General features: G+C 37.2%; 2 protein-coding genes across 2 annotated transcripts; one reads left to right on the top strand and one right to left on the bottom strand.

Annotated features, from left to right (window-relative positions):
- The first annotated feature begins 1,364 nt into the window (after positions 1–1,364).
- Positions 1,365–2,957, top strand: LOC113295659. The gene is made up of 2 exons (XM_026543989.1): positions 1,365–2,339; positions 2,413–2,957. Exons 1-2 carry the CDS (start codon positions 1,553–1,555, stop codon positions 2,790–2,792), a joined length of 1,167 nt encoding a protein of 388 aa, XP_026399774.1. The 5' UTR covers positions 1,365–1,552; the 3' UTR covers positions 2,793–2,957.
- A 223-nt stretch (positions 2,958–3,180) lies between these two features.
- LOC113294128 lies at positions 3,181–12,937 on the bottom strand. Its single transcript, XM_026542547.1, has 13 exons — positions 12,839–12,937; positions 9,204–11,699; positions 8,955–9,090; positions 8,768–8,859; positions 8,188–8,426; positions 7,826–7,912; positions 7,621–7,720; positions 7,012–7,228; positions 6,773–6,908; positions 6,234–6,288; positions 5,621–6,131; positions 5,198–5,542; positions 3,181–4,787 (listed from the first exon to the last, which is right to left on the bottom strand). Exons 1-13 carry the CDS (start codon positions 12,935–12,937, stop codon positions 3,445–3,447), a joined length of 5,856 nt encoding a protein of 1,951 aa, XP_026398332.1. The 3' UTR covers positions 3,181–3,444.
- Positions 12,938–25,333: the final 12,396 nt, after the last annotated feature.

Genomic DNA, 25,333 nt, shown 5'->3' with positions numbered 1-25,333 from the left:
CTTTCGCATTCGTATATTTTAACGGAAGTCAGGCGCAGCTTGACTAAAACCCAACCAACTTCGATCAGCAAATAAGTCGACTATTCCAAACAAAGGAAAGGATTGAACAATTAGACTAGTTGCGACGGAAATTAATGAAGTAGCTAGAAACAAAAAGCATGAATTAGGAAACAAGCTCGATCCCGCCAGATGACATATGTGTCATCTATCCCTTCATTTGATGGTGCTGCTGATTTACAAGAGTAATGAAGCATGCTTTCTTAGCTAGGTCACCATGTTTTTACAATAACTAACATTGACCTGCAGTGTGACTTGTGAGTTTAACAAATTATCCGCTCCCTATATTAGATATGATCGATCATACGTACACAATGTCAGCGAGATCTCCATCTCTCCCTCATGGCATGGCATAAAATATGGAGAGTTCGGAATATTGTGAACATGCAGCAGGAGAATTTAATGCTGCAGCTAATCGTCCGTTCATCTCGGTTGAATATATCCATTAAACCGACCAATGCATACTGCATGTTTACACTTCTCTTTAGGTGTCAGGGAGTGGAAAATACAATTGAAATTTAAGATTTAGAAGAACTAGTAAAGACATACTTATTAATTTTAATATACATGATGATCCCAGTACACATAATTAAAGAATCTAATCTTGAATACACATGATATTGAAATTATGTTGTCAAGTGAGGATCAAACTGATGAATAATGGTGAGAGAGCGGGCATCAGATATAAAACTGCATTGTAAAATGTAAAAAAAAAAAAATTTGGTCTCTCTTGTTCGCCCAAAATTAGCCTTTGGCTGGCCCTTATAGTTTATTACCGTGATTTTCGACAAGTAGTCATTTTCTAAAGCGAATAATATTACCTCGAGGATGATCATAGGTATATGTTTTTCACGGAAAAAATAAATAAATAAAGAGTATCCTCAACAAAATACCACTAGAATTTACCATTGTGAGCATAATTTTGAAATACTTTTAACAGTAGAAAATTACTATTCATTTTCATTTTTATCACGGCTCAAAGTCCTCAGCATTTTCACCTCACCTTCTTCTTTTGATTTTCTATGACCAACTTTGGGAATCATTTTTAGCTAGAAAGAACCATATGGTCGGCTAACCGTGGACCTGGACCATCACCACCACCCACCTGGTCGCATTCATTTCTTAGTACCCGCTCCAGTGGGACCCATATCCCCCACGGACCAACCAACACAGGAGCGTACCGCATGCAACGGTCGAATATAAGACCGTTGAGAAATTTAAAAAAATAATAATATTCTCTCCCATTATCCAAAGTTAATGTCCTCCTCCACCCCCCACCATTCCTGACTCCTCTCTGTATCCTCTTATCAATCAAACAACCATTTAATTATGTAGCTGTTTAGATTCCTAGACTAATAACATTTCTTTATAAAAAAAAAAAACCATTTCCTCTGTTTCATCTTCTTTCTCTTTCTCTCCACATCCATCTCACTCTCACAAACTGTATGTAATTAGCTAGGAGCTAGGAGCTAGGAGCATCAGAAGAAGAAGAAGAATGGCAGTTATGAGCAACTGGGCATTTTCTCTAAAGGTATTGCTTATATCTACTGGAGTTTTATCCATGGCGATTCTTTTGAAGGTTTCTGTACCGGTGGTATTAGAGTTCTTGATATCTGAAATTCCTGTGTTTTGGAGTTCAATTTTATCTTGGTTAACTCCTCCTTATTTGTATGTGATTATTAATGGGATTATTATTACAATCGCTGCTTCTTCAAGATTTCATCAGAATAAGAATCAAGAGTTCAAACCATTATTAGTACCTGTTATTAGTGCTCCAGCTGTTAATAATTTCGTTGGTTATGATGATACAATGATGATGATGACGAATATGAAGAATTCAATGGAAATTAGAACGGGATTCGAGGGTATGAGTAGTTATGATCAGAATCATCAAGTTGTTGGGTATGAGCAGCAGCACCATGGAGTTGCAGAAAAGAATCTAATTACCAATGGTATGTTTGGGTTTGGGTATGATCATCATCATCACCATGAAGTTGCAGTAAAGAATACAAATCTAGTTGAGTTTGAAGATTTGAAGAAACCAAAGGTGTATCATGAGCAGAAACAAGCAGAAGAAAATTTGATTATCCCAGAAAGAAAGAAGATGAAGAACAAATTAGTACTGAATGATGATAAGGAAAATGGTTTCATGATTTCAAGATCTTCTTGGACACCACCAATAATTCGAACAGATTCAATGGAGAATATTCAGACTGATAATGAAAAGCCACCAGCTTCTTCAAGATTCAATCACAAGAAATCTGTCAAAGCAAGTCCTGAAGGTAAAAATCTAATCTTTTTTTTTTCTAAATTAAATTGTTGTGCCTCTAAATTGGATTCGTGGTTCAATTTCAGGTGGAAAGACATTAGGAGTGACGAAACCAAAGAGACACGAGACACTGGAGACGACATGGAAGACGATAACAGATGGAAGATCAATGCCATTAACACGACACTTGAAGAAATCGGATACCTGGGAAGCTCGTCACCATCAACAAGATCAATTAACTCCAAAATTGATGAAGAAATCAGAGACATTTACTGAAAGATGTAACAATAATAATCAATCATCTCCAGGTAAGCTTCGTAAGAATACTCATAAGAAAGAACCGTCACTGAGTCAAGATGATTTGAATCGGAGAGTTGAAGCTTTTATTAACAAATTCAATGAAGACATGAGATTACAGAGACAAGAATCATTGAATCAGTACAATGAAATGGTGAGACAGCGATGATTGATTCAGAAATTATTTTACTTTTTGCTCAATTTTTTTGTGGAATATAAAGGAATTATTTGAAGGAAAAGCAAGAGAATTTTAGTTTGTGCTTGCTGGTCTTAATTTGTTTTTAATACGTATTTATATTGTAATTTTGATGTTCAATTTCAAATTTATAGTTGGATTAATAAAAGTTTAAACAATAGATAAATATAAAGAGTATATGATTAAAGATCTTACTTTTCTTGTTCTCCGCCACATTCTAATGGTGAATGTGGTCCTCTGCCACGGATAATGCCGGTAACCGGAGTTTAGTAGCGGACATTGGCGATCTTGTTTTTCACAGGATTACCTTGTTTGCATTTTCACTTCTGAAAATCTCCAGGTCTTGTAACCAAAACACCGCTGCCCCGATCCGAAAAAAAAACCTTATGAATTCAGAAAAACTATCTACAATCAAGAAATTTAAGGACACAACTGGTCATACTACAACATATCTCCAGATAGACTAAGACTACATCAAAATTTGGAGATGCATTTTTTTTTTTTTTTTTGTTATTGTAGTTGGGAACCAAAAAAAGACTGTACTGAACATTTCAAGTATCTGTAACCATCACCATGGACGTTCACAACACCATCTACTTCAAAAATTATTCACAAGCAGCTTTTCTCAACGAATGAGCTCAGATGCTTTAAAGCCAACCTCCTTCAATGCTTCATCGACAGAGATACGCCCAACATCCTTTAAACCAGCAAGTGCTTTTATAAGACCATCTGCAAGACTTGATTTCTTTTCCAACAAGTTCCTTTGCTTCTCCAAGTCCATTTGTAGCTTCATTAGAGAAATTTGTTGCTTCTCCAAAGCAATTTCGCGTCTTTTCAAAGTGTCTTCTTTCCCTTCAAGATGTTTACCGATTATTTCAATAAGGTAATCAACTTTTCCAGCGGCTGAAGTACTACTTGACTCATCAATCCTCTTTCGTTTCTTCTGCTGCTTCACCAGTTCTTCTTGTGAGGTAGTCATTGTGTCTTCTTCGTCAGACAGAGTTCGACCCGTATATGGAAGTGCTGCTTGTTCTGATTCTTCAGAAATGTGCACAGGACCAACATCTTCCATTACAGAGGCGATTGCTCTCTCAATACTAACAAAAGTCGACAGTTCGTTGCTGATTTTAGAAGGTTCAGCTGGGATCTTGGAAGCACCGAAACTCTTACATCTTTGCAGGGGAGAATCAAAACCAGCATCATGCAAATTGAAGTCCAAACTGTTGAGATTGCTCTCCACCTCAGAAGTTACTGCCATCTGTCTTGCTCCTTCCAGCTCATCTGACATTAACCTGGAGTCCGAAGGAGCTAAAATAAGTCTTCTTCTGGCAAGGCTCATACCATTTCCATCCTTTGCTTCACTCTTACAGGAGATACTACCAGGTTCCCCATCCCCCGGAGTATCATGCATACTGAAATCAAAGATACTAATGTCTCTAATTGGACTCCCAGTAGTTCTTCTCTTAGCCAACTCACAAGTGCCCTTTAACCTTGACGCAGAAAAATTAATCTCTTTGATAGTCTTCTCCGGAACCACTTCTTGAGACAGGTTAGAGTCGTTGAGTGACAGAAACTTATCCACCGTATCATTGCTTTCAGACCAATTTCCAGAGTCATCATGTGAATCAGCAAAATAGCTTAACCTGGCAGGTTCATGTATGGAAGAACGCGGCAAAGAATCTTTCGCTCCATCAATAATGTCATTATTGTTGAAGCGCACTAAACCGTTCGAAATTGAAGTATCCCCATAAGAAAGCCTCTTGACTACTGAAACAGCTCTGGCATATCTACCTTCTTTCATATTCTGACTTTCATCGCAGGCACTAATGACCGAAATTGGTTCTCTAAAGGCATCAGCCATCTCATTATCGTCATCATTGAAGATGTTCTCTGCCTCAATGCAAGTAGCAGCTTCAGAGGACCCCCATAATACTACAGCTTCAGATATACAGCTCTTCAATAAAGATCCTGAATAACCGAGAAGAAAGTCAAAAAAATTTACCAGAAACCTCCTTTTGTTTGAAAGGCAAAAAAGATACGAAAAAGACATAAAAAAATACATTTGGAGTATTACCATCCCTAAACAGGAACTCTGCCAGGAGCTAAGTATGCTCTTTAATTTGGGGCATAAAAGTTACGGGAAATAAATAACACAAACTAGCTAACGAATGGTGATCCATTCCAGCACCACCTAATAGCAAGTAACAAAAGGAATTTACGTTCCGATTCCGAATTACCAAAAAAAAAACCATAAGATGCATATGTGGTTTCATGCATATATGGAATATAAGAAACCAAGACGAACTTTGCAAGTGCAAAAATAGCCTAGAGCCTAAATATAGAAGCTTAAATACATCAATCAAATTGTCTGCACAAACCTGAAGAGAAATTCTCAGCCGGCGGATCGGTATCCACAACAACGTCGTCCTTCATACTTGGTTCACAGGCTGAACAGAGTCGCCTCTTTTTAAAGGAGCTCGTTGGAGTATCATCCTTCAGTACTAGCGTCATACCCTTTATCTCTCCAACACTATCATCAAAACCTTGTCTCTTCAAATCATCCACTAACTGTGTAAAACTCTCACCACTATCTGAATTCTCTAATTCCTCAGTTCCACAATCGAGATTCACTACTTGTGATTCAACTGCATCATCTTCAGAATCATCTTCCAGTACTACAGTCGTACCAGTTCCCTCTCCATCACTATCTCTTTTCAAATCATCTGCAAGGAGGGAAAACCCCAAACACAACTGAATATTCTCCACGGGAGGTGTAAATATTGGGTGGAAATAAAATGTACCTTCCTCAGATGCAGCTTGACATCCAATAAAGGATGTTGGTTTTTCTAGTTGTTCTGAAGGAGATGCGGATGTACCTTCCTCGGAGACATCTTGACAACAAGGGTCACGACTGATATATGGTGTTCGTTTTTCTGATTCCTCTGAAGCACGAGTAGCTGCTCGTACAGCACATGTGCCAACATCTTCATTTGATCCCCTTGAGAGTTTGTTAACTGTACCACTTGAGGAAGCCTCGAGCCTCTTTCGTTTCTTTTGCAATCCTAATTCTTGTGAATTAAAGGTATCTGTTCTATCTCCCTCAACTACATCTTGACAAGAATGGGATCCATCAATATGCGGTGTTGTTAATTGGTCTGACGTCTCTTCAGCAGGAGCGGTATGTACATGAGCACCTAACATCTTCCTTCGTGAGTAGAACTCATGTGGCTTATCATCCAACAAGAACCTCCCAGCAATGCATGGCTCACAGTTTTGCCAATTTCCGCCAGACTCATCTTGTACTGTCCTCATCTGTGAACATACACATGGGTAAACACTAATAAACCGTAACAAAATAACGTGATATGGACAAAGAAAGTAACGAGGTGTTTCTTTCAGTGAGGGAAACTATACCACATCTAGAGGACGAGCAGCCACTAATAAACCGGGAACACTTTTTGCGCCAACTCTGACAAGACAAAATCTTGTAAGGTGTACTTCGCAATATATTTAACCAAGGAAAGTTACAAGAAAAGAGTGTATAATGACCAATTATGGGCCAGCATCATAACATTAGACCACAGTTCCTGATAGATTCTACGTCATCAGATCTTACAAAAATCTTAATGCAGACTATAACTGGTCACATCAGGTTACAAGCCTAAACTGAAACACGAGTTCATGTTCTACATTTTTTCGGATCTTAATTTCTATTTCCCAAGTTTCTATACAATTTCTATTTCGGATCTTGGGAAAACTTTAAATCGAAAGTAAAATTAGAATCCTCATATTCATCAGTCCATCTATGTTTGTTTTTTGTGGGGTTCTGTAATATGATGAAGTACTTGACTACCATCATTTCTACTGAAAAGACCCATATTTTCCCAACTTGAGCAATTACAGAGCGAGACGTCAAAAATGCAAAATAAAAGGGATGAGAATGAGAAGCGTACTCTACTACTGGCTCTTGCTCTGCAACTTGACTCCATTCAAGTCGTTCTGCTTGAAATACTGTAGCAGCAAGAGCATCTACATGAGTACATGTACCAGCAAACTGTTGACCATCTGCATTTGATTCTCTCGGTAATTCTGTTGAAATTAGTTATTTCTACATCATTTCCATGTCTAGGAGCAAGGATAAAGGTGTATAAATCTGAGTTTAAATTTGTTGAAAGAAGGGAAAATTACGCACCATTTGCTACTTCTGCTGTTCGTTTCATAGATACAGGTGACGTCCTTAAGAATTTCTGGCACATTCTGGTGTCCTGAAAATCTAGGAAAGTGTACGGTAGAAACTCTAACCTCTCAGAATTTGTCAGTGTAGAGAAACCAAAGGAAGTAGTCCATGTCTGTAGCACTTGAGGTATAGCAGGTAAAATCACTCTCTCCACTTCTAATTGTCCGAGCTTCTGTAAAAACAAATGTGAACGACTAAATGAGTCATCCTTTTATGGATCTCAAACAAAAAGAATTCCAGGACCAGAATATGCAGCAGAGAGATATTCCAACAGTAACTACTACCACAGTAAATAGATGAGTAATAGATGAGTGACACAGTAAATAAAAACCACAGTTCAAACGAAATGGACTGGACATTCTAACAGTAACTACTACCCTTATTGTCATAACTCATAAGGGCCCCTGAATCAAGTCAAGCTACAGTGAACATTGTTTTTGCGTACGCTTTTGACTTAATCTGGTAATTATACATGTGTCTCGCATATACATGTAAGAGGGGTTCAAGTGAAAGCCTTTCTATTTAGGTAGGAAAAAAAGAAGAAGAAGAGAGCTAATAAATTACCTCTCCAAGAACATTAAGGAGAGTTCGGCACATCCCTTGCATACGATGTTGGACACGCGTACAAACAAGCGGTACTTCTGCAAACTTTTCATCATGTATTCTGGAATAGATTTGTGAACTTAACAAATTAGATGGTGGACAAGAATTAGATGGTGGACGGTTATACCAGTTAATTCACTGGTTAATACGATATAGAATAGCAAACCTGACAGCTGCAACAGAGATGAGCTCATCTTCTCGCTCCAAAATTGCGGCGTAAAATCCCCAAAAGTTCAATCGGTTCAGGTCTGACCTGGATATTGTCATGTACCATAGAGAACGATGTAATTACAACATAAAAAATTTAGCATGAAAATAGCTAATCACTAAGGGAGAAAAAGAAGGATGCAATCCATCCTCCAAAGTAGCCTCCAGGCCTTAACTCCCTCTGACTACAGAAAAACTTTCATAAGATTTGTATACGCGGGTCATGTGGACTCATGTAACCTTCTACCAACTTCCTGAATCTGATCTTTCTTTGAATCTACTAATTACGAGTCTGAATACTAAACAATGAGGATGCCTTACGTCTTGTTGAAAATAACATCTTCAATAAGATCTCTCCTCGTATCTTTAATGGGCTCAAAACACTCATGCATTATCGCGAGTGCTACATTAAGCTTGCTCTGACATTCCACCGCAACCTCAATTTCAGATGGAACAAAAGGTTGACGAGCATCTTTTCTGGATTTCAATATAGTCCATGATAAATTATCCTTGCCAACTGGAACGGACTCTCCCAAAAGTTTGTTGAGACCTACATAAATCTGTGTAACAAAGATTTAAGAAAAGCATGTGAAATACTATTGTAAAAAATTGTTTAAATCATACTAATACAGAGCATTATGAATATAATTTGTTACAAGGCCAAATGAATATCTTGTGGAATGTTGACCCAAGTTCAGAGGCAATCACTTCCAGAAACAAACTAATAATTCGACTTCGACAAAAAGGTGCTTTATCTAATTCAAGTCCTATAAACAAACATATTTTTTCTGTTTAAAATAACTTCAGGACATTGATTAAAGTAACAATGCTGGCCAGCCTGAAATAAAACAACCAGTGAACATGACTTTCACGAGAAATGCAGGGGAGTGTATACCTTTACCTTTTCACATCTTATACTGCAAAACCAATTACTGTTCTGGTTGTTACAGTCCAGCTTACTCAATCCTGTTTCTCTAACGCACTCCACGTGATCTACATAATATGTGAAGGAATGTTGGTGCAATACTAAACACTTCAATAGGCAAAATAAAACGCATGTTCTTGGCTAATAGAAGTATGTAACCTACATTCATGATTGCACTGATCACAGCGCAGAACTTTCTTTTCAGTAGGATGTTCTTCAGAATCACAGTCAAGCTTGCTCTGCTGGCCGCATACTCTACATCGACAAGATGGGCAGAACCAATTTCCAACCGGCACATCCTAAACAGCATCAACAGTTGTTGTTAAACTGAATCTAAGAATTTGAGATACTAGTAATAACTAAAATTACCCTGAACGTAATTTGAAGTAAATATTCAAATGATAAAACGTACCTCTAAACCAAGGCAATTCAAGTGAAATGAGGATGGGCATTGGTCGCACAACAACAGTGTGCCGCCATGGTGACAAATTGAGCATATTTCATCATTCCCTTTGTGCACCAGATCCATTTTTTGAGCATAGATATTTGAGCACTTCTCCTGAAGCTGCTTCTGGCAGTCTAACAATGATCTTCCATCTTCCAAGTAAATCCTGGCTGATGGAGGGGTGTAACAGCTACCAACATGAAGTCCAAACTTATACAGGCCAAAAACAATCTGGCAGCAACTGCACTTAATTCCATTGGGGTTTATCTTTCCTTGTCCAATTGCAGAGTCATCTCTTACACTCAGGTAACGGACTTTTGCCCTTGGCAAAACCACATCATTTTCGATCAACCAGTTGAGAATAGTTCGAGGGCTGCAATGTCCAGACCTCGGTACCACAACCTGTCGTGCCCTTTTGCTTGAACGTGGAACATGGTTTGGATTGCACTCATTGCCAAATGGAGTTCTAGACACCTTTGTTCTCGTCGAATTTTCTTCACTAAGTGGGGAATAACTGTTTCTTTTTCTCTTCAGTTGCTCATCCCTTGTTCTCTTTTCCGGTATAATACCAACTTCTGGATTGACTTTTGGCTGTCGTGATGCGCCCGATGGCTTGGTATAACATATCCTCAGAACCTCGGGGTGCATAGTAGTAGAAAGGAACTTATCATGACTGAATGGACTCAAAAACTCAGCTACCTCTTTAACATATCCTTCGCAAGCAGCCACAAGAGATTTATATGACACAGAACTACTTGGACTAGTATAACGAAAATCTCTCCGGTTATCCTTCAGAAAACGCAGAGAGAAAGTCCAACCTTCAGCTGAGAGGTGCTTCTTTACTTTTTCACGCAAGTGATTTACATTTTTACCATTTCTCAAGCGCCTATCATTACACTGATATCCATTCATATAATCTCTCACAGCTTGAGGGCAATATTCAGGTTCAACATGTACATTTAACTTGCGACGAGTATGAGGTGTTTTATCACTTGCGAAATTGTCTGAATAAAGTGGTTCTGGTTTCAGACAAAGAACAGGAGTAGAAGCACAGCCTTTATCCTCTCTGCAGATCATGGACAAAGGAACCTGCCGACGACGAGGGAAATCTATAGCCCGCAGACATGCGCAACGAAGAGAATACAAGGGTGTCCTCCCCTCTGGTGATATATAACGTAAATCAGCCCTTTTACCATTTGGTCTCATTCTATACTCGATTGTCCAACCCATATAAGAAAGATGCATCTTAGCCTTTAACCGTAAATCACGAGCACAAGAATCATTGTTTTTTATTTTAACTGCATCGGGCATTAAATATTTTTCTAATGCCTCAGGGAAGTATTTAGCTTCAGGAATTACATCTGTGCCAACAGGTAACCACATCAGTTTTCCTGTTGATCCCGAATCTGCAGGTGTCTGTATTTTTTTCTGACTTGACCCGATATTTGTTAGACGTTTAAGCCTAGGCTCACCATAAGTTTGGTCATCATCTTCAACACTCGAGGAACCATTTACAGTACATTCAACAACAGTTCCAACACCTTGCGCCTCATCTTCTCGATTGGCCGTATCACAAGTGGGAAGATAACCTTCATATGAATATACAACAACTTCCATTCCTTCATGAGCACCATCATCTATTTCCCGAACCAAACTAGAACTAGTAACATCTTTTGTTAATAGCTTCAAGTCGTCAGAACGGGAAATCGACAAATCCTGAATCTGCATGGTAACAGCTTCTTCATTATCACAAGAAGACCAACGGTTTGTCCCGCATTCCTCGTCCTCATTAACTGAATAATTACCAGTTTTCTCCGATATAACTTTATAAATAAGCTCAGAAGATATATCCAAATTCTGAGAAACAGTCTCAACAACCAAATCAACCCACATTGACGTTACATTACAAGTCCACTCTTTGATATTATTCTTGAAGCCTTCCTTTTGCTTTAGGTCATGCCAGATTTGTGCAGCTTTAACCAGAGCAATTGGATAATCCTCAATCAATTCAAGGAACTTCCATTTACCTCTTACGGTCCAGCATTCCTCGACTTCATCCCAATCCTGAGTTACTCTTAGCTCGTCACTTTTTATTATCTTTCGATCAGGAAAATCAGGAAAGAATACTAACCTTTCTGATAATTTATCTTCGAAACTGAAAATTACACCTTCCCACCATGCATTATCAATGAATGCATCAACACATAGTCCAAAATTTAGACCGCCGCCAGTCACATTTTCACAAGGAGGAGGAATTGGTCTAATTATACCACGATAGTTAAAACCTTTTGGTAACAAAACTCCTTCAAGTAACGCAGAAACATGAACCATTTCTTTGAGACTTTCTGAACCCTCGTCATCCAAGTAAAAATGATCATACTGGACAACACGGCAGAAATACCTACATGCAACAACTGTCCCACAATGCCAAGAACCAGCCAACCCTTGTTCAAGACTTCTAACCTGCAAAAAAGCAAAACATCCAGTTCATCAATTTGATGTAACTTAATTACCAGAAAAGTGGGTTCGAAGGCACAAGATGCTCGAGCCGCAAAATTGATGAAAATCTCCAGCTCATCTATTTAGCGGCTCGAACATCTTGTGCCCTAGAACTTACTTTCAGGTAAGCTACATCAATAACTAAGAATAAGCACACCGACGTAACTAAAGATTAAGCATGCTTAAAATCTACGCAACACGGTAACAGTTTCCTTAAGTGAATGTCAACCATACAGGGTATACCAACAAGTACAAAACTCAAAGGTGCACAAGCAAAATAAGCCGTAAAGGACAAAACTATATTTTAACTCCAGCTAGAATCTATTTCACACCACATGTTAAACATTAAAATTGGACTGTTCTCTCAGATAAAATCTCATAATGTGCCAGAGAACTGGTATTAACTCATACCCTCAGACACAAACATACCACTGGACTAAATGACAAATTCTCATATCATGCATGTCTGAAGAATTGCGAACTTGAAATCTCTCATACGGAATTGCGAGAATCGAACCCGTAAAGTCTCTCGCACCCTAAGACACAATCATACCACTGGACTAAATGACAAATTCTCATATCATGCATGTCTGAAGAATTGCGAGAATCGAACTCGTAATCTCTCTCAGACCCTAAGAGACAAACATACTACTGCACCAAATTGAATTAACCCTTACACCAGTGAACAAATCAATCTATTTAGTGGTTAATAGAGTAATTAATCAATCAAAATTGGAATCAACTATTTTGTACTAAGTACAAGTACCAGTAAATTGCATCATCAGAAATTCAGAAACATAATAATTACAATAAATTCGTCGGCGGCGGTGGTGGTGTAGATTACTATCAACACCTTCATTACAACCACCATCACCACCACCCCCAACAACAGCAACAGAAACAAAACTCGAATAATCAGTACCCTAAACCCATGCACTAGATGGTAATGGCGGTTGTGTTTCTGCTAATTGAGGTGGTATGGGTAGTGGTAAAAAATTACAACCACCACCAGCAGCATTATCCTCACCACCACCACCACCACAAACAGAGTGATCAAAATCAAAATCGAAATTAATCAAAATATTTAATAAGAAGCCGATCACCTCAACTCTAGATCCGATTAAAAGCTTTCTATTAGCTTTTTCCATTTGATATTCATCTTTTACTACTCTCTTACGCTTCTTCTTTGTTGTTATCGCCATTAAAATTGAGGGTGCACAGGTTAAGCAGAGAGTGTGTGCAGGTTAAGCAGTAGCGGAAGAGAAGTGCGCAAATTAGAGGAAAGGAGATGCAGAGAAATGGGAAATGTGTGCGACTCTTCTAGAAAATCTCTTCTTCTCCAAGTAAAAATGGGGGCATTTGCCCCTTGCTTAACACGTGTAGTAGAGTGGGATGGCACTTGGAAGCACATTTGTGCATAGGCCTGTCAATGGAAGAATATCCGTCGGATATTTAGAAATCCGATATCCGACATGTTAAGCACTACCGGATATTCGATATCCGATAATATCCTATATGATATCAAAGTCAGATATCGATTCTGATAGGCTAAGCTGTCGGATATCCGATAAATATCCGATAGTATCCGGTTATAACAAAAAAACTTAAAAATCCTTGTAAAACATTTTCATAATTGACACTTATGGGATATTTATCCGACAATATCCAATAATATCCGATACTAGACTCGAAATTAGGATAAATTACAAATAAGTTCTTATACTATCGAATATCGGATATTAATATTTCGGATGGGGTCTAATCCGTATCCGATATGTTAAGGAAGAAATATCCGATAAAATATCTGATCCGATATCCGTTAAAACGGATAAAATCCTATAGGATCTCGAATACTCGGAAACGGATACCGGATATCGGACAAATATTGACAGGCCTATTTGTGCATCGAGTGGTTCGTTTTGTTTTGGGGGAGCCGAGTGGAGATCTAATGACACGTGGACAGCCTCTTTATCGTTGATGTATTCGGTTATGTGGGTCCAATTCATTCAGGATTATTTTTCGGAATAATTTTAGGATAGATAGTATTTTTACAAGAAATTAATTGCAATTCGTAAGCCTAGCAAGCTGAGTTTGAATAGCGTACTACACTAATTGAACAGGCTGTCGTGCTAACCTACCGGAAAAATTCATGAAAAACCAGCCAAAGGAGCCGAAACGAATAAGAGGTTTGTTCTGTCGCAATGAGGGATTAGCTAACTCTACCTTCCATGTCAAATTCTGTAGTATCGTATCATCGGAAACTCGAGCTAGTGACTCCTGGAGGGCACCATTTCTAAATTTATTGTTTTTTGTTTCCTTAACCCCTATTAATTTATATTTTGTAGTCCGATAAAACTTTTCATTGCAACAATTCAAATAAAAATTCAAGAAACTACCAAAGAAAAACATATTGTATTCAAACACTAACTAGGATTCTTGCAACAACAAAAAAAAAACTAAAGAAATTTAAGAAAATCAAATATAAGTATGAATGTTTCAGAGAAATCTTGAATACAGATATGACTTTGGCTAGTGTTATCCCGCGCGGCACCTTAATATCACATTATAAGCTAACGTGGTTTCACCCGTTAGAATTACGCCATTTTCTCACATGGAAACAGTTGTAAAACTTTTGAAAATTGGTTCATACGAGAGAAACCTTAAAGTACGGGAATAATGGATTGTTAAATTGTATGTCTGGTTTAAACGGATACAAAAAATTTAGTCAAATATGCGGTCCTTTACTTTTAACGTTAATATTTATGTTATCATTTTTCTCTCTCCTAATTATTTTCTGTTTAACTAATTTAAAATTCGTCTGATAAGATGGATTTTAACAAAATTTGTATATTTGGAAAGGGTTCGAAAAAATCTACAAAACAAGGTCCATTGTTGATATGAAATTCGAAAAAAAAATAAACTATAACCAGACCGAAGATTCATTTTGCACCCAGGTGCATCTTGGGTTTTTCTTTTTTTATAAGAATGTGTGGCCACAATTATTTCTTTAAAAATATGCATTACGCAACAAAATGTAACCTGACCAAAACTTATTTCCTATAAAAATATGCATAATGCACCCTAGGTGAATCTTGGGTACTTCGTGGATAAATATAGGGTTATCCTAATAATCACCTGCAATTATAAATAACGAAAATCTCTAGTTCATGAGCTCGAGCAATAAATCCATTGCCATTACCACCAAATCTTCGTCATAAATATAAACAAAAACAAGTATTGAAGAAGAAAGAAGTAGCTCATCGCAGGCTAGAAAGAGGCTCCTTACTCCTCGAACTAATGCTATCTGCATAGCAAGGCAACCATTCTCTAAAGAATTCTTAGTAGTTCGGATGACAGATCGGTGAGATTGTGCGATAACATCCCCTTGGCTGTAGTGCAAATACGAACATTACCTTGACAGACTAACTATGGTTGAAAAGTCTACTGTTTGAAACAAAACAAAATATTCAAAAATGTATACATGTGCACCTGGACATAACCTATTTCCTATCAGAATATACACTACACAATCAGGTGCCACCTAGCCAAAAACCTATTTCCTATATGCAATATATGCACATCCAAAACCCATTTCCCATAAGAATGTGCATTATGCACTTAGGTGCATCCTGGCCAAAATCTAGGTTATTGTCAGAATATGCATTATACACTCCAATGCATATCATGTTGAAAACTAAGAATGCTTCGCCAACTATAGGGATGAGATAAAAGAAATCATTATGGAAACAAAAATGCATTATGAAATATAAATAGTTAATGGTGGGTTTGGATGTAGATTTTTAAATGTGGGATGGGTTGGTGGGCCCGGAGGTGTGTGAAAATTAAGCGCAATAAAAACGCGGGCCTACAATAATACCGCAAGTGCACGGTCGTCGGTTGTAGCTCGTGCAAGTACGGGTCGATCCACAGAGACTGGGGGTGTTTGGAGTTTCTAGCTATTTGGGCTCTGAATTGCTATTGGGCTTCTAATTGTGCTTTGGGCTTAGTGGGTTTGTTTGTAATGATGAAGTGCTTTAGGCCTTGGGCCTTTGAATGATTTTGGAATGAACTGTGAACTTGGGCTCAACAGTTCAATTGTGAACTGGGCTTGGGTTTTTGAGCCTGGCAGTGAACTAGGCTTTTGAGCTTTAAACAGATTACAATGGGCTTTTGTAAAACAAGGTAATGAATGCAGTAACAAGAACAGGAGAAACAAATGAGAAGAAAGAGCAAATAGTGGCAGTGAAGCTGTGATATTTACAAAGCAATGAAGATGGTAGTGAAATAATGAGACAATGGATGATAAAACAATAAACACAAGAAAACAGATACAAATACAAAACACAAAACAGGTGACAGTGGCAGTGGAGAGTGATAGTGAAGAAAAGCAAAGGAAATGGTGAAAATGGCAGTGAGGATGGCAATGGAAATGAAGCAAAGAGAAAGACCAAGGCAGTTAACAAAGCAAAGATGACAAAACAGCATGGAACCAAGGCTGTGAGCCAAGGGCAGGGGTGAGTTTGTGCACTGATTTCAGTGCACAACAACTACAAATTGCAAGAAATTAAACAAGCAAAACAGGTAAGGAGATAAACTGATCAGGAAGCAAAACAAGACTGAAATTGTAAGTGACTGAAATAAGGGATTGTGGCTAAGCTAAGGGATTAGAATCCACCTTTGTGTCCTAGCCAAACAATGTGATCCTAGGTTGAGTTGAAAATCCTATGCATACATCTAGAATGGGAGGAAAACTAATTTGCTCACTAGTTTGCCCCTAGCATTGACTGTCTTTTGACAGAACAATCAATCACAGGCACTATGAGCATCAATCTCTTCCCATTGCTCAATCAAAACAAAGCACTAAGGCTCTAACCTAGCATTCCACTATCAGACAGTGCACTGAGGTTTCATCTAAACCTCAGCTGCAACAATTTAGCTCATGCTCATCATATAAACAACATTAAATTTTTTTTATCACATATGATAATAAGAGCAAATTCAAACAAAACATGACTGAAAATTTACAAAACAAATAAACCAACAGTGTAAACATGAAACATATGAGAAACTGGCTAGTCCAGTTCTCTACAAGAGTGAAGCTGGCTAACCCAGCATATCCAAAACATTACACCCTCACTTTCTATTTATAATCAGAACACCCAATTAGGGTTTTTACACCCAACCCTAAAATTTGCAAACCCTAATTTTTAAATTCGAAATTAAACTCACTGATTCTCTGAATTTGTCTCCCCTGTGCTCGACCCATGCTTCCTTCTCGTCCTCTCCTTCTTTTCCCATACTCTCTGATGCTCCTGTCGACTGATACTCAAACCCTAGCTCTCTTAGATTTATCTCATAGGGTGAATGAGATAGAGGTGAGAGAGATAGAGTTTAGAGTGATGGGTTTTGGTTTCTGGGATGTCGGGTGAAGGTGGAAGTGGTGAAGCTCGAGGTGGAGGAAGAGAGCAGCTCTGCCATGGTCGGGGAAAGGGATTTGCAGGCTCTGCAAATTTTGGGAAGAAGGGGAAGAAGAGCTCGAGAGAAGAATGGGTTAGGGGCTGTTTGTTTTGGGGTATAAGGGTTCGGTTGCTAGGGTGTTGAGCGGAATCATCTGAAATTGATGCGTAGCGAGGAGATCCGTTGGATAATCACTTACTAATTAAATCGAACGGCACGATGTAAACAAGCTCTGAGCGACCGTTAGATTTAGTGATACAACAAACCTGACGGCACCTGATGGAGTTAGGTACTATGGTGTTTGACAGGATCTTTGGATTTTGATGCACAATGATGAGGCGACCGTTGGATGACAAGATGGATCCAATCTGACGGCTCTCATGGAAATGGGTATGGATAATGGAAATGGATTTGGGTGAGGGTTTTGGGTCTTGGGTATGCCAAGCCCATATCTTCTTTAAGAACAATTCTTCCTCTTCAAGCCCACTTCTAGTTGATCCGGCTCTTGCAAACATCATTCTTCGCTTCCTCCTAGCGAGAGTCTTTGCCGTTTCTCTGCTCTTTTCGCTCCGTGAGATAACCAGGCTTTATTTAGTACCTAAAAATGCAAAATTAATTAAGAAAAATATTTATTCTTGAAAACAATGAAAATACAGAATATGGGATAAAATGTAGAATTAATGCACAAAAGATGAGTTAAATGCCAAGAAAAATATATAGAAATATGCACTTTTTAGCACTCATCATGGGTCCATGAAATTTGGTGGAAATACGTTTCCTTCGGTACTTTTGGTTGCCCAAATCCCTGAAATCACGTTTTTCACGGAATTCAGATTTCCAACAAATCCTTCATATGGTGTCCGACCTCTCCTCCTAAGATTTGCTGAAAAAATTATTAAGGAATTTTAACATTAAATCTCATATATATATATATATATATATACAATTTTAAGATTGTGAGGGTAATACCAAATAGTATATGGACTTTAAAAAAAGATAACTCTATGAATTCTAGGAAATTTCAATGAGTTACCAAACACACAAAGAATTTACATGAATCAAATAATTTGTAATCCCATAGGATTATAAATCCTCGAAATCGTGAATTCTACCGACAAACTCACCATAGAGTTATTTGGAAGAAGATAAATCAACTTCACTATAATGTGAAAATGCGGGGGTCTAACAACCACACCCAATATTTCGATTAGCAATCTGTATGGACTAACTCCAATATACTTTCAATAGAATCAACTAGACAGTTAGACTCAATCTTGAGAAAGATATATCAATGAGTGAATTATCTCAATCTCTAATTCAATCAGCAATCAGCAAATAGAAATCTGTGACCCCGATTGAATATAAGAAACATAAACTTGGATGGTACCAAAGACCAATATCCAGGGATCAATCAATTTCCAATCAACAACCAAAGGTTGGATTTCATAATTGATCAATACAACGCACAACCTGTGATATTTCAATTATATAACAAAATATAATGCGGAATAGAAATAACACAGACACCAAAAATTTTGTTAACGAGGAAACCGCAAATACAGAAACACCCAGGGACCTAGTCCAGATTGAATACCATATTGTATTAAGCCGCTACAGACTCTAGCCTACTAAAAATTAAATTCGGTCTGGACTGTAATTGAACCCTAATCAATACCACACTGATTCAAGGTACAGTTGCGCTCCTTACGTCTCTGATCCCAAGAGGATACTACGCACTTGGTCCGCTTAGCTGATTTACCCACAACCAAGAGTTTCTACGACTCAAATTCGAAGAGTTTAATAAACAAATCTGTATCACACAGAAAAGTCTACGATAATATATATATCTGTCTCCCATAGATAAACCTACGAGTTTGTTCCCTCTTTTGATAAAATCAAGGTGAACGGGAACCAATCGATAACCCGGACATATATACCCGAAGAACAGCCTAGAATTATCAATCACCTCACAATAATCTTAATCGTATGGTAGCGAAACAAAATATTGTGGAATCACAAACGATGAGACGAATATGTTTGTGATTTCTTTTTATCTTGCCTATCGGAGATATAATCTCGAGCCAATCTTACGATTGTACTCTTACGATAGAAACGGCAAGTTCAGATCACTAAACTACAAGAGAAGTAGTTTGGTCTGGCTTCACAATCCCAATGAAGTCTTTAAGTCGTTAACCTACAAGGTCTCGAGAAGAAACCTAAGGTTAAAGGAGAATCGACTCTAGCTTAGCACAACTAGTATCACACAAGAGGTGTGGGGATTAGGTTTCCTAGTTGCTAGAGTTCTACTTTATATAATTTTTAAATAAGGGTTTGCAATCAATATTATCTTAGTAACAAAACATTCAATATTCACCGTTAGATGAAAAACCTTATTCAACCAAGCTAATATCTTCCAACTTTTAGATCGAATCTTAGCTTGTTACACACAAATGAAAAGTGTTTCATTTAGTTTTGAGTAACCTTACCTAAACGTGTACACTTAGTTGGTTCAACAATAGTTAACCAATGGTTAGCCATATGAGCACTTTCATATCAACCGTATTCATCTTCATCACAACTAGTTCAAATGACTTCACAAGAACTAGTTGGAGAGTTTTTCAATTGTTTAGGTCTTTATGAATAGACACAATTGAAATAAAGTCGATTTGATTCATTTGAATCAATTCATGAACATTATAGTCACGGTTTGCAAAGATTTCATTCCTTATAATTTATTTGATTAAGTTCATGAACTACCGATTTGAGAAAATAACCAGCTCAAGTATGCGTACGGGTATGCGTACTTAAGCAACCGGATTTGAGTTGGTTTTGGATTCCAAACTCAGCAAAATTTTTCGGCTGGAAAAGTTCCGCTAGTTCGCGTACGGGTACACATACTTTAGGTGACTGGTTTAAGAGTTTTTAAACTCAAAACTCAGCAGATTTTCACAGACGTGAAGTTCCGCCAGTATGCGTACGGGTACACATACTTAACCTGTCTCCTTCACCAATTCCGTATACACACATATGCATACACTTGGTTCCCGGTTTACGGATTTATATACTAATGTGCGAAAACATTATATATGCTTATATCCATAGATGGTTACATAATCTAAACTCTTCATTTCAATCATTGAAACATTCTTAGAGGATATTATATAGTTGTTATTCACAGACTATTTTTCATCAACGCGATTTTCAAGATATTGAAATGTCATCATGATATTCGTCACGAGTAAAGATGAATTTGGTTAAAGTGAAAGCTTACCAACACATATTTCGAGAAATATATAGGCGAGATAAACTCGGCTCGAAATAGCAAATATGTATAATAGAAAACTACATAGTTATACGACTTTTGTCTCAAGAGTATGAGATAGAGTAGATAGACTTTTAAGTAATAGATAAGTTCAAGTCTCCACATACCTTTTCGTCGGATGAAGTTCCACTGGTTCCTTGAGTAGTTCTTCGTCTTCGTAAGATGATCGCGGTGGAGTCTGGAGCTCAAATAAACTTTACTATCCTAGTCCGAGACTTAGCTATAAGTAGACTCGAAATTAAGATATATAGTTTTGACAACTAAATTTGACAAACAAGATTGAGATATCAACGCTTGCAAGTTCGACCTAGAAGTGCTCTAACAATCTCCCTCTTTGTCAATTTTAGTGGAAAACCTATCAATACATATGGATTACAAAATAAATAAAAATTTGTACCTTGTCCTCCACATGCTTGATCTCCTTGGTTCTTCAACATTACTCGAAAACTTCGTCACTTCCAAGTACTCCCATGATTCCATAGATGTTCAATTCAGCATCATAGTTGTTGAAGATCCGTAGCCATAACAATGAGAAAACAAAAGCTCTCGATCAATGTTATACAATGTCGCAGTATTATTACACATTATCAAAGTTCAATTGTATTACAACTTCGACAACAATACTATATATGGTGACATATATCACTGCCCCTTAGTCAATACTTTCATCTCAACATGAAAACCACTCCCCCTTACACAATGATCCGAAAATCATATGTATTTGTAGTGTGAAATACACATTAATTCTCCCCCTTTTTGTTAATAAAAATTGGCAAAGGTACGAAAACTAGTGGGATCCTAATGAAATTTCCACGAAGGTGCTTCAAGACCAAAGAAAAGTGCATATCAACTTTGTTTAGATGCAATCATATAGCCGAAGGTAAATGCATTCATTAAGGAGTTTATAAAGATACAAGATAACTCCTATAATATTCCACAACCGCACTCCCCACAACGATATGGAAATTAAGCACAAGTTCAAAAGAACTCCCCCCCATAAAATGTCATTACCGAATGAAAAACAAGAGCGACCTTACTTTCACAAGAAAAGAAGGATTTCTTTGGACACCAAAAATCACAAAGGAAATGATTTTGTATCCGAAATTCTCAATCAAACTAATCACAAGAGAACCTATGATTAATTTAATCGGAATACCCAACCAAATTAACCGCAAAAAAATTCATGATTAGTTTAGTTGGAAATGCTCACATAAGAGAACTTACAGAGCCGCACAGTATCTACATAAAAATATGGATTAGGGAAGATCAATACTGCAGAATAATCAAAGATTCATTCTATTTTCATCACTATTTGCTTAACGACATATACTAGACATAATCTTTGTAGACAAAAATTCATCCTATCTTCCATCAATTATTTGCATAATGACATAATAGGTTCAATTTTTGAATGGAAAAAGTTCATCGATCTTTTATCAATCTAATGCATATTGACATATGAAGGAGATAACTTTTGAACAAGTATGGGACAATCATAGTTCACGAACGCAAACACACATATCCCATAACATATTGCAATATATAAAACCATAAAGATTAATACTGCAAACATCATCTTCCAAATCAATTTTAGAATTTAAATAAATAAATCTAAAAACAATGCAAGATGAAAACATTGGACATAACTATGTGTACTCACAATAATGGCTATTCCAAACCTAGTTATCCTTCTTAAATAAAAACAAGAATAAAAATTCTTATAAGAGTTTTTCTAGATAAACAAAAAGCAAAAACTATGTCTATTAGAAACCGATCACAAGCTAAATCAAATTTCACGTTCGGTAGCTTAACGGGTTTCGAGACCTTCGAGCTTGTGATTCATAATTGACAGTATCTTCAGACACGGTTTTGAGGCGATCCTTAAGTCGTGTCTTAATTAGAGCAAGATCGATGTTGACCTTTATGAATTTAGTTCTTAACCCATCTATCTCTTTTAGAGTATCAACAAGCAACAGTTTAGCATCGTTAAACCTGATGATAAAATCTTGAACAACTTCATTAGATATCTCTTCATCATCCTCAACATCTGACAGGACATTATGAGATTGAGAAGATGTGTCATCAATTTCATCAAGAGTTATTTTTTTCTTTTGTTAGAGTGTGAGACCAAAACCCTTATCAAGAAATCCTCTTGAAAAATAACACGTTCCTGAAGGAGAAGCCATTCTTGAGAGAAAAAGTAGCCTGGAGTATGCGTACTTTTCTACAGATGGTTATGGTATTTAAATGGTTTCACAAAGATCCTGAGGCTAGGGTTTCCAAAGTCGGTTCGTGTCAAGCATCAAGGATACCCATATGAACACGAGCTTGACCCATTACAAAAAAACATCTCAAAAAGAAAATAAATACTCAATTATCATGACATAACAATGATAATGAATGCCTATGTGAGATATCCCACAGAACCCAACTCAATAAACATTGCATACATACATGAGACAATTCTTAGAGTTAGAGCGGCAATTTGTCACTCAACAAAAATTCAAAGACACAAAACAAATACTTGAGAAAAAATGTTTATGAATGATTATCTAGATAAAAACGATAAGAGAATATCATAGAAAATCAAAGAACCACTTTTCCATCAAGCATACCTGAAAAATTCTCACTCTACTAGGATTTTCTTAAGAGTGAGGTTTCAACCTTGTGATTAATTAGCACAAGTATAAGCTCTGAGCTCATTGAATGAACATTATTTCTGGTTCAACCTATTTTTCCTTAGTTTTTGGAGGAAGACCATTATGATGTGAAAACTTATCAGAAAACATACTATCATCAAGATATAACGCATCATATTGATTCTTACCTGAATATTTTTGCACATAGGGAATTGACAGCTTGTTGATAATCTATTTATAACCTTCAATTATAATCTTTAGGTTTTCTATCGGATTTCCATTTTTATCTTCTTCTGATATCTTCTTCACATCATCAACAATGTAATCTCCCTTCTTAATTGAAGAATATTTGTGGTTTCTTCTTTGTTGAGATAGTTTAGGGAGACTGTTATGTGTTTGAACGTTTGAGGAACACATTGAACTGACTTTCTGGTGGGGTACACACGATGAGTACTAAACCCATTTGGTTTAGACATACGAATGTCAGTTACACCTTTGAGGATTAAATCTAGGGTGTGTTGAAGACGAATAAGAGACTTGTCATTCAACCTGGAATTCCTCTTTCGTTCATCAATCACTTTCGAATTACAAAAGAGACACATTTTCTGATCACATGAGTGATCAGTCAGAACCGTCTTAACACCACTGTTGGGAGAATTCTTCCTTCTGCAAGATGTGGACACTCCTTGATTAGAGGAAGACACAGGCACACTTTTTGCAGGAAGGGAATTAAATTTATCTTCTGGAACTGATTCTCTTACAGTTAAATCCGAAGCAATTTGTATGGTGGACTCTTTTGAACACTCTTGAAAGGAGAGTTTCTTAAGAGATGTTCAATTTTCAAGGCATCCTTTTGAGATTTTCCTCTTGAAGGATCTTTAAACGAGAGTCACGCTCACTTACCATACCAGTCAGAACATTGACTTTGCTTTTTAACCGATTGACATTGTCAGCCTGGATTCTAATAAGTTTTAGAATCACTGCACTCTCTTTAGATGCATTCCTTTCATCTTCAGAGTCAGACTCTTCATCAAGGTATTCAGGGAAACACTTGTCAATATCCGTCTGTTTCTTTGGAACACAAGGTTCTTCTATATTAGAGATTGACAAATCTTTCTCTTTAATAGACTTTATGGAAACAGGATTTTTACTTCTGGCGATGCTTTTAACAGAGACTTTTATTAGAGATTGACAAATCTTTCTCTTTAATAAACTTTATGGAAAGAGTATTTTTACTTCTGGCGATGCTTTTAACAGAGACTATATCGTCCATCCTCAGATCGCTACAAACATAGACTTGTAAGGTCTTTAACGTGTTTGCCTGCTCTGATACCAATTGAAAATGAGGGGGTCTAACAACCACACCCAATATTTCGATTAGCAATCTGTATGGACTAACTTCAATATACTTTCAAGAGAATCAACTAGACAGTTAGACTCAATCTTGAGAACGATATATCAAGGAGTTAATTATCTCAATCTCTAATTAAAATGAGGGGGTCTAACAACCACAGACTCTAGCCTACTACAAATTAACTTCGGTCTGGACTATAGTTGAACCCTAATCAATCTCACACTGATTCAAGGTACAATTATGCTCCATACGTCTCTGATCCCAACAGAATGCTACGCACTTGATTCCCTTAGCTGATCTCACCCACAACCAAAAGTTTCTACGACCCAAAGTCGAAGATTTTAATAAACAAATTTATATAACACAGAATAGATAAATATGTCTTCCACAGATAAACCTACTAGTTTGTTCCGCATTTTGATAAAATCAAGGTGAACAGGAACCAATCGGTAACCCGAACATATATTCCCGAAGAACAACCTAGAATTATCAATCACCTCACAATAATCTTAATCGTATGGTAGCGAAACAAGATATTGCGGAATCACAAACGATGAGACGAAGATGTTTATGATTTCTGTTTATCTTGCCTATCAGAGATATAATCTCGAGCCAATCTTACGATTGTACTCTTACGATAGAAAAGGCAAGATCAGATCACTAAACTACAAGAGAAGTAGTTCGGTCTGGCTTCACATTCCCAATGAAGTCTTTAAGTCGTTAACCTACAGGGTCTCGAGAATAAACCTAAGGTTAAAGGAGAATCGACTCTAGATTAGCACAACTAGTATCACGTAGGAGGTGTGGGGATTAGGTTTTCCAGTTG

This window comes from Papaver somniferum, chromosome 7 (genome assembly GCF_003573695.1).
Source record: "Papaver somniferum cultivar HN1 chromosome 7, ASM357369v1, whole genome shotgun sequence".
NCBI classification, from domain to species: domain Eukaryota; kingdom Viridiplantae; phylum Streptophyta; class Magnoliopsida; order Ranunculales; family Papaveraceae; genus Papaver; species Papaver somniferum.
The sequence above is the reverse complement of the archived record's forward strand: the minus strand, read 5'-3'. Positions and strand labels throughout refer to the sequence as shown.

Excerpts from the sequence above, each read along its gene's own strand:
- LOC113295659 (XM_026543989.1), top strand. The coding sequence starts at position 1,553 with ATGGCAGTTATGAGCAACTGGGCATTTTCTCTAAAGGTATTGCTTATA. Across the intron at positions 2,340-2,412 it reads TGTCAAAGCAAGTCCTGAAG|GTGGAAAGACATTAGGAGTG; the intron begins GTAAAAATCTAA and ends GTTCAATTTCAG.
- LOC113294128 (XM_026542547.1), bottom strand. The coding sequence starts at position 12,937 with ATGGCGATAACAACAAAGAAGAAGCGTAAGAGAGTAGTAAAAGATGAA. Across the intron at positions 6,289-6,772 it reads GAGCAAGAGCCAGTAGTAGA|AGTTGGCGCAAAAAGTGTTC; the intron begins GTACGCTTCTCA and ends TTGTCTTGTCAG. Across the intron at positions 4,788-5,197 it reads GGCTGAGAATTTCTCTTCAG|GATCTTTATTGAAGAGCTGT; the intron begins GTTTGTGCAGAC and ends TCGGTTATTCAG.